At 43.5% G+C, this 10,139-nt stretch overlaps 1 protein-coding gene across 2 annotated transcripts in view; it reads right to left on the reverse strand.

The window, feature by feature from the left end:
* Positions 1 to 376: 376 nt before the first annotated feature.
* Positions 377 to 10,139, reverse strand: part of LOC131929300 (uncharacterized) — a 13,884-nt gene continuing 4,121 nt past the window's right edge. The window contains exons 2-11 of one of the 2 annotated variants that reach the window (XM_059285391.1): positions 8,906 to 10,139; positions 7,941 to 8,406; positions 7,124 to 7,359; positions 6,071 to 6,199; positions 5,199 to 5,410; positions 4,638 to 4,693; positions 3,930 to 4,080; positions 3,226 to 3,344; positions 2,346 to 2,515; positions 377 to 1,730 (exon numbers count right to left, since the gene is read on the reverse strand). The exon at positions 8,906 to 10,139 is cut by the window's right edge and continues 15 nt beyond it. In XM_059285391.1, the coding sequence (XP_059141374.1) occupies positions 963 to 1,730; positions 2,346 to 2,515; positions 3,226 to 3,344; positions 3,930 to 4,080; positions 4,638 to 4,693; positions 5,199 to 5,410; positions 6,071 to 6,199; positions 7,124 to 7,359; positions 7,941 to 8,406; positions 8,906 to 10,139 (3,541 nt within the window). In that variant the 3' untranslated portion in view covers positions 377 to 962. The remainder of the gene's footprint in view (positions 1,731 to 2,345; positions 2,516 to 3,225; positions 3,345 to 3,929; positions 4,081 to 4,637; positions 4,694 to 5,198; positions 5,411 to 6,070; positions 6,200 to 7,123; positions 7,360 to 7,940; positions 8,407 to 8,905) is intronic. The other variant, XM_059285392.1, reaches the window with a different exon arrangement.

Here is a 10,139-nt window from a genome sequence, read left to right on the forward strand (position 1 = left end):
GGTTAGACCAAGTGTTTTAATGCTTTGAATGAAGGAGTACATTTTGCCTATAGATTTTTAATCACACAAGAGTAGCATATAATTTATTATACATCAAAATTTTCTCTATGATTTTTCTCCGATTATTTATTTTTCCACTTTTCTTACAGAAGATAATCATTATGAAAGCGCAACATCTCTCAAAGTCATACACACATCTCGGAGAATATTAATTTTACCAGATGATAAAATCGATCGATTAAATAATATGCCAACATAGAAAGCAACATAATAATAGATGATAAAATTGTTATTTTATTTTATTTGCTTAATGTACAAGCAATTCATATTTTTCCAGTAGTAAAAATAAAAGATGACTTTTAAAATGACAAAATCGTATTTAAAATGGGTATAATGGTTTTTATGAGGGTATATTACGAAATGTTTCATTATTTTTACTATTACGATCACAACACAAATAAATCACACAAATATATCACGTGTTTGGATAGAACATAAATTAAATATGGCGGTAAACTACATGCCATGATGATGATTGGTTTTGTGTGTATGTATGTAGAAATATATTTTAGGAGGCTTTGAATATTTCGTCTATCACATATTTTTTTCAGTCAGTCATAGGCAGGGGATATCAACCAAAAGTCAGCCATTTTGTCACGTGATTGTGTCGTTCGTCAGTTCGGGGAGTGAATTCATCGGCGTGCTTCTTGGGGATTTGACAAGTTTCATGGAGGATTCATCAGGATTCATTTTTAAAGGATTTACGGTGGATTCATCCGAAGTGAATTTCGCTATTCAACAGGAAATTTAGTAGATTCATTAGAATTCGTGGTGGATTCATCTGAAAACGTAGTGGATTAATCTAGGTTACCGTAAACAAAATTCACAATGACTTCTGATGAATTTACCAGGATTCTTGTTGTATTCATCGGGGGAAAAAACAACGTGTTAGATTACTGACGTCACAATGCAGCAAACACATCCCCGCTTGCATCCCCAATGTCAAGGCTGTCCTGACCCCAGAAGCTCGTCTCCTCCCGCTTGATGAGATTCTCCATTTCCTCCAGGGCGCGCTCGTCATCTTCCAGCACGAACTCGCACTGGACCCCCCGGTGGTCGTAGACGCTCTCTCCAAACCGATCAATGTAATACACATTTCCGTCCGTCGTCGTTGTGACGTCGGTTGAGCTGTGCGGCACATCCGGTACGTGGTTACTTGTATTCGGCGCGAGTGTCGTCCTAGTGTATTCACCGTGGGGGTCGTCGATTTCAGGAGGTGCCAACTTGATGGAATCACTTTCCGGACTGCTGGATTGAAGACAGTCAAAACTGTCAACTAGTTTCGACAGAAAACATTTGCCGACTTTTCTTCTTGTAAATAACCTGTCGGGACTTTTTTCACCAGATTTCTCCGCATCCTCTACACGTGGACTCTTTCCCCCCGCGGTATGATCTACACACCCATCTACACTGGTGATCAGCCCACTCGGAGGGAACGGCTCTCCTGTTTCATATCCCGTAGATTTTCTCTGAGAAAACTTCCAGCCTACCCGACTATATTCCCTCTGGTCTACAGGGCCCAGCATTCGCGCCATGTTATGACGCAGCTCTGTTGACGAGTTGACCTCCAGGTAAAAATTGCCGTACTCGTCCACTGGGTCGCCATCTGATTCTGAACATGCGTAGAACGCATCTGGTGTCGGCATGTCTAGGTTCTGGACCCTCTTGGGCTGGAAAATATAACTTCATGTGTGTATTAAACTATATTCGTTAATAAAAATAAATAAATATACCTATATATATATATATATATATATATATATATATATATATATATATATATATATATATATATATATATATATATATATATATATATATATAAGCATATACCATAAATAAATAAATGGCTCCATAGTATGATGGACGATTGGATGATTGCATGTTGGACATCAAGGCGCAAAGCCTAGACAGCAAGTTGAGAAGAGCCAAATGTTTTCCATGTATCCCCTCTCTCCACACAGCTGACGGAACCAGAGGAGAGGCATTATCTATACAGCCAGCCAACAGCCGTGCCGTTAAAGCTGCCCTAAGGAAACCAATGGATAACCCTAAAGCTTAAGATGTGTTGCTGTCCTCATCTAACTAGCTTCATCTGCCCCAGGGTACCGAATACACACATACACACACATATACACACATACACACACTCACACACACACATATATATATATATATATATATATATATATAAACACAAACGAACACACACACAAACAAAAACACACATACACGCACACAAACGAACACCAGTATAGAGCTGAAACCTGTGATGTGCAACTGACCAATGGAAAAGTGGAGCCGTCTATCCTCTTGATGCCCTTCTTGGTCTCCCGACCCAGCTCTTTGGCCAGGTCCGTGCCGTCTGATAGCCAGGCGTGGTGGGACAGGGACCAGACGGAGGGGCGCTGGGAGGGTCGGGGCTGGAGGATCTTGTCAATCAGGATACTCAACTCTGATTGGATACATGCGAAGGTTAATGACAGATGAATGTGTCATGTAAAAACACATAGAGTCTAGTAGTAATATTGTTAGACAGTTGTATATGTGTGAAAATACTGACATTAGCCATCTACACTAGCTAAGAAAAAAATAATAATTGTATTAAACAGTTTTATATGCGTAAATATATTGACACTGCCCATCTGAGAGTAAGCGTTTTGTATAAGTATTCTGACACTAACAATATGACACTAGCCAGCTGACTCTAACCAGCTGACACTAACCATCTGACACTAACCAACTGACACTAACCAACTGACACTAACCAACTGAAACTAACCAGTTGACACTAGCCAGCTGACACTAACCATCTGACACTAACCAGTTGACACTAACCAGCTGACCCCACCCATCATCTGACACTAACCGTATGACACTAAACGTATGACACTAACCATGTGACACTAACCAGCTGACACTAACCGTATGACACTAACCACATGACACTAACCATATGACACTAACCGTATGACACTAACCATATGACACTAACCGTATGACACTAAACGTATGACACTAACCAGCTGACACTAACCATATGACACTAACCATCTGACACTAGCCAGCTGACACTAACCAACACCCACATTCCCCTGTACACCACACACACACAAACACACACACACACACAATATCCACACACTGCCTTCCACACCCACTCACGATATCCACAAGATTCGAGTCCGATCCTCTCGATTTTTTTAATGCTCCCACTTAACCGCACAGCGGCGTTGATGGTGGATGGTATTTCACCCATCGTCATCTCCAGCAGGACAATGCCCCTGATAAAAAAAAATACCAAAAACCTGAGTTTTTAATGTAGGAAACATGGAAGTTATAGAGTAACCAATGGCATTTTGTGGTTAGAAAACTAACAAAAGATATATAGAAATCAGTTATCGAAATAATGGCTAATTGTAGTCGGTCATCGAACTAATAGCTAGCAGTGTTTCTTCCAGGCATCAATTCGGGGAAAGTCCACTCACCCCCCTCAGAACGAAATGGAAGTTATATAGAAAATATATACTTTTAACTGTGTCCTTTAGTGCGCCCCCCCCCCGAAAATGTCAAGTCCCCCCTCTCCCCCCCCCCCCCACGGAGAAGAGAAAAAAGTCTGGAAGAAACACTGACAGCTAGAGCTAGTGGGGGGGGGGGTTGAGGTCTGCGATTGGAACTAATAGCTAGTTAAGGTCAGTGATCGAACTCTTGGCTAACAGAGGTCACTGATCGAACCTAATGATTACTTGATGTCAGTGATCGAACTAAGGGCTCCTTAAAATCAATATCACACTAAGGTCAGTAGCCGAAGAACCTGCAATATTGTTTAGGTCAGTGACCGATTATAAACAATTGGCAGCTCGACTTACATAGACCAAACGTCGCAGGAACGGGTCCAAGTCTCGCCTCGGCCCAACAGCTCAGGGGGCGTGTAGATATCATACGGTTCCGCGCGCATCCGGAACTTGCCCTTCATCTGATCATAGGACATCATGATACGCTGGCACGAGGGGCCGTAACCTAGTGGGGAAATAAGTCTTTAGAGTTTAGGAACATGTGGAACCTTAACCTAGTGGAGAAATACAACAGGCTATGAGGGGCCGTAACCTAGTGGGGAAAAAAAAGCCTCAGGGTATTAGGGGACGTAACTTAGTGGAGAATTAAGTCTTTAGCAACAAGTGATGAGAGGCCGTAATCTAGTGAGAAAAAAAAACGTTTTTAGCTATATGGCATGATTGGCCGCGACTTAGTGAGGAAAAAACTGTCTTTAGCCAGAGATTTACCCAAGTGACCTGAGTTATCTGAGGCAATAGTAGTTAGAGAGTGAAGCGTTGGTGGAGCCCGGGGGGGGGGGGGGGGGCAAAGTAGAGTAGCCAACAACCAACCTATAACAATCACATTTCATCCCAGGTTAATTAAAGGAACTTGTGTAACCAAATACACGTCCGGTCTGATTTCTTCCAACACATGCTGGGTATAGATTAGTGCTGTTGACACTGGGTTAGTGGATAATGGGACACATAACAGAACACCAAGTCCATTGCTTGATATGTCTAACATGACGAGATGTTTCTTACCTGTAAGTTTCACCTGTAGTTTGTCAGTCACTAGAATATTCCCACAGTTCAAGTCTCTAAATGGAAAACAAGAAGAAATGTTGGAATAAAACTTACAGTGGGGTATTAGATCTAGTTGTGTCGAAATTCGAGCAGGTGTCGAATTTTGTTGGATGTATAGATATTTGATGGATGAGTTGAAATTTGATGGTGTATCGAAATGTCTGGATGTATCGAACATTTTTGGATGTATTGAAATTTGATGGATGCGTTGAAATGTGATATGTAGAAATTTGATGGTGTATCGAAATGTGTGGATGTGTCGACATTTGTTGGATGTATTGAAATTATTTTTTGATTTGTTGAAATTTGATAGTGTGTCGAAATGTGTTGGATTTGTTGAAATTTGATAATGTGTCAAAAAGGATGGATGTGTCACAATTTGAACAAACTTTCGAAATGTACGTGTAACAATTAGCTGGAGGTATCACAATTAAGAAATATCACAATTAGTTGGAAGTACCACACTTTGGAAGTATCCCAATTTATTTGTATTTGACAAAGATTATATAGACATCTTACCCATGCACAATGCCCAGCATATGCAGATGGCCCATGCCCTCACAGATCTGCTTGAAGATACTCCTCCGGGCCTCCTCCTCCAATCCCCTCCTCACGGGCCCCACCCAGCCTTTGCTTGAGGAGCTAATCAGGTGACTCAGGGTCGGCCAGGGAAAGTGTTCCGTCACCTGGTAGACCATGCTGGACGTGCAGAATCTGTGCAGCAGCATCACCTGTATCACGTGGTCAGTCGCGTCAGCAAGGATACAACAACGTAATCCCGTACGGTTGGTAGGGTGTGTTGTGTGTAATTTGATGGTAGAATGCTAGTGTGTTCTGTGTACGTTGCTAGCAGGATGTGGGTGTGTTGTGTGCATTGATAGCAGTATTCTGGTGTATTCCTTGCATGTTGATTGAAGAATGTTGCTGTGTTGTATGTAATTTGATAGTATGATTCAGGTGTGTTGCGTGTACGTTAATAGCTACATGCTGGTGTGTTGTGTGTTTGTTGATAGCTCAATGTTTGTGTTCAGTGTGTTGTATGTTGAATAGCCTATTACCTACGACTATTTTTCTGTGTGCTGGTGTAATGCATGTGTGTGTTGCTTGTGTGTTGAACAATGTCCCATGACCACCACCCCCCCACAAGTTTAAGAGAGTTGGTGTGTTGAACTATTTCCTATGATACACCAAGTTTAAGTTGGTGTGTTGCAAGTGTGTGTAGCTAGTGTTTTACAAGGTCCAGTACCCTTGACCCACCAAGATTTTGTGAGCCAGTGTGTTCCTGTTGTGTTGCATGGTGTAATTATTGTTGTCACTGTCACGTTGTTAGTGTGTTGTTGGCGAGTTGTTGGCGAGTTGTCTGCTGGCGTGCTACCCTACCCACCACCTACCAGGTTCTTGTGTGCTGGTAAAACGAGCAGCTTCATCCTGCTACGGTATTTGGCCGAGCCCGTCCCACTGACAGCAAACAGGCTGCTGACAAGGCTGTTGTACGGCTGTTGGAAAGCTGTTATCTCTACCTGGTAACCATAGTAACGCGTCCAAAAAACATATCATTAACGTCTTAGAAAAAAAAATTCAAGCGTGTTATTCTAAACGCTAGTTAGGTTTTGCATCACAGTACAAGCAGTTCAAAAACATTTTTTACAACATCCTTGCCTTTCTTGGTCTTGTTTAGCGTGTGGTCAAGTCTATTCCACTAAACTGGTTTTATTTAGAGTGTTACTGATATTATAATTAATGTAAGCAAAGAATGGAGCTGTCTTTTCTCAGTGTGTATACCCTCCCTATATGGCACAACGATGGTTACTAGAATATCTAGATGCCAATCTAGTAGTAAGGTTCATCGGAAAAACAGATAGACTATTCTTCATAAAATTAATTGTCAACAAACTTACAAATTATGTACACCAGTAAGTTTACCACAACACAAAATATACTATAAATATATCACAGCTTGGTTAAAGTGTCGAGGGACATCCAGTGTTTCTTCTAGATTTTTTTCTCCTGGGGGGGGGGGGGGGGACTTGATAATTGCGGGGGTGGGGTGGAGGGGGTGGGGGGGCGGACACTTTTAAAAATATATGTTTTCTGTTTAAATTCCATTTCGTTCGGGGGGGGGGGGGGGGGTCTGGAAGAAACTTTGGGGACATCGCATTAAAAGTAAGTTAACATATTTGTACAAATTGATTTAACCTCTCCCCATAACAAACTGACGATTTCAAGAACTTAAATTGAGATTTTATGACATACAACAGGTTTTTACTGTTGAGCTAGCTGTCCCGACATGTAACTTATCTTAAGATTACTGTTATTTTGGGGGTCCAACTTAAATCCCCCCCCCCCCCCCCCCCGAGAAAGTAATTCTTTGACACCCATAATTCCCCACCCTTAAAGATTAGTTTAACCTTACTTTTAAAATACTAAAAAAAAAACGACATTACCGGCGAAAACGTAGAATTCCCATTGTTAGAGGCGAGAAAAATCTGGCTATGTTCGTGAGATTTCCCGCGCACGAGGCAGCGGAGCAGCTCGTACCCTTTAAGGGAACACTCCTGCCTGATCTCGTCTGGGATGGTTTCAGTCAAGAAAATTCCCCTCGGCAAAACTGAATTTTTTTTTATAACAGACCCTGCGTCTTGGTGGTAATTTCCCAGCACGATTTGTTCCGGTATATAGACTACACGCGTGGGGAAAAAAGAGTTAACGTTAAAGATAAAATGAGGGTAGATTTCTTGGTTAAACATAGAGGTCAGTAAAACAGAACACATTATTATCGTAAAGTAGAATAATTTAAGACGGAGTTTAGAAAACAAAAATATTAAAATAAATTCTAATTTTAAAAAATAACACCTCTACGCTTTGAGATGGGTTTGTTGTTAAGATTACATAGAAGTTGATAGGGTAAGTGGTATATTTTAGATATCTATATCGGATGACATGCATTGACATTTATGGATGACCTATAACAGTAGTGGCAGTGTCAATGTCCACTTCTGATATGCCATCCCAGTTTATATTGTTTTAGTAAAACAGATCTACATAAAGCAGAGGCGTAGCAACGGGGGGGGGGGGGGGGGGGGGTACATATGTCCCTGGGCGTAGACCCTAGGGGCGCCAAAATAAGCTCATTTTAGCTGCTATTTTGAATTATAAATTTAAAATATATATATGGGGGGGGGCAAATTGAAAGTTTGTCACCGGGCGCCGCGAGGGGTCGCTACGCCTCTGACATAAAATAATAGTAAGAATATAACCTACCGTAACCGTATTGAACTTTGGAATTGTTTCTCTTCTTCACCTCGATTGAGATATGCTCGTAGTTGACGTCATTGTTGGTGGCGTCAGACTGAAAATGATGCAGGCTGTACGGTGGGTAAAAGATTTCTCGAAACTCATTTGATATGATTTCCGTGCCGTTCTTGTTCCGTTTCTTGTTCCGCTTCTTCTTTTTCTTGTTGTCACACTCCAGTGCCGCCAGCCTCGTTTCCGTCCGCGCGTTCAACCGTCGGCACGGGTCGTTTTTCTCCCCGCTACCAAAGTTTAGGTTGTATCCGCTTGTGGGGCGGGACGTCTGTGTTGTGGATTCGGTGACTTCAACTTCCGCTTTCGACTCATCCGTAGTTTCGTAGCTCAGTGGTGGGCTGTCGGGCTCAGGGTCGGCTCTATATTTTATAATTCCCTGCCACACATTCGGAAAAGAATTTTCCGCCGCTTTGGTAATATGCTGCAAAAAAAAAAAAAAAAAAAAAAAAAAAAGAAAGTGATATGATCCGAATATTGTAAAGTAATTTCTGATGGCAAAAAATGGCGGCTAACTTTTTTGCTGGGTCTTGGCGATGGCCAGTGTTTCTTCCAGACTTTTTTCTCCGGGGGGGGGGGGGGGGGGGACGGCACTTGAAATTTTCGGGGGAAGGGGCGGTAGACTTTCTTCGGGGGGGGGGGGGGCGGACACTGTTAAAAGTATATATTTTCTATATAAATTTCATTTCGTTCGGGGGGGGGGGGGGGGGGGTCGGTAGACTTTTTCAGGGCAGAGCCACCCCCCCCCCCCCTCGAAGAGATGCCTGGAAGAAACTCTGGCGATGGCGATTGAAAGTATCAAAACTAGTCGTTCTTATAGGACTAAAAATAAAATAGTTTAGTCCTATAAGAACCAGGGGTATGGTGTTTTTAAAAAACAAAAAATTACAGAACACAATTACCAGACAACACGGTGTACACACCTGGAGTGACGTCACTGGCACGTCTAGAGCACGACGCAGATTTTGCAGCATGGCGGCCTGATCGTCATCGGTGGCACCGGACGTTTGGTACTTCTCCAGGATCTGCTCCTTCAGCGGCCGCGCGTTTTGGGTGCTGGCGCTCCTGGAAGTCGCGACCTTGACCTCGTCTTTCCTGTCGGCGTCTGCCTGCCGCGTGGGCATGAACCCCAAGTTGGTCACGTGCCGGATTTTCGTCGATTTTTTAAACAGCTTGTTCTCGTTCCCGCCACTGATGAGAAGCGGGAAGCAGGAGAAATATAAACTCTCGCTGTTGAGGGTCTGCTCGGGGTGGAACCCGGTGAGGGAGTTGAACCTCTCCGAGCTAATGGGGGTGTGGGTGGGCGTGGTGTTGGAGGTCAGCTTGTCGATGTTCAGGTCAGCGAGCATGGACGGCAGGTATCTCGTCATCTTTTTCAGCCGACGAGCTTCGAGAATATTCGCGGCGTTTTTAGAAACCTCCGGGGGTGTCAGTGTGTCAGAGGGTTTGAGCCGGAGCTTGGGGAGGGGCTCGTCTTGGGAAGTTGTCTGATCCGTTCTGGAACCGGATGAAACGGAAGAATGGCGCGATTTGTTGCAGAGTTGGGGCAAGCCGTTATGGAGTACCGGGTTCGTTTTCTTCGGGTTGTCATGTTTTCTTCTCTCCAAAGATTTCGTTTCGTCCTGGTACACGTTATGCTTTTTAAGCATGTCTTCCTTGTCAGCTGCGCGTAGATCTTTACTAGTTCTTCTCCCGTCAACGGCGATGCTAAATGTGTTTTGTGTTTTTAAAAATTTTGAAACGTCGGACGCTGTTTTTGTTTTATGTCGTCTATAAATTCTAGAGTATGTATCCCGGATCGAGTGACTACTACTGGAACTAGAAATACTGGTCTTGGAGGAGTCGGTCTCTGTCGTGTCATTTCGCGGCGCGGTTCGCTTTTTCCTTGACGAAATACTTTTCGGCCTGCGCTGATGTTTCGGCGTAAATATTTTCGGAATCTGACACACATTGACTGGCTTAGATCTCTTGGTGGGGGCATGGCTGGCCTGGCCCGGGGTCTGGGCCGGCTCCTGGAGCGTGAATCTCCGCCTCACGGTGTACTGGCTCAGGTAGTGGACGACTGCCGTCTGCGGTCTGCCTAGGACGCGCGGAGGTTCCTGGCGCTTCTCCAACTCACCGGTGTCGCCGCTGCCGCGCTGTTCGCGCTTTATGAGT

This window comes from Physella acuta, unplaced genomic scaffold, assembly GCF_028476545.2.
Source record: "Physella acuta isolate Inbredline_101_S28 unplaced genomic scaffold, ASM2847654v3 ptg001607l, whole genome shotgun sequence".
Classification (NCBI taxonomy): Eukaryota; Metazoa; Mollusca; class Gastropoda; family Physidae; genus Physella; species Physella acuta.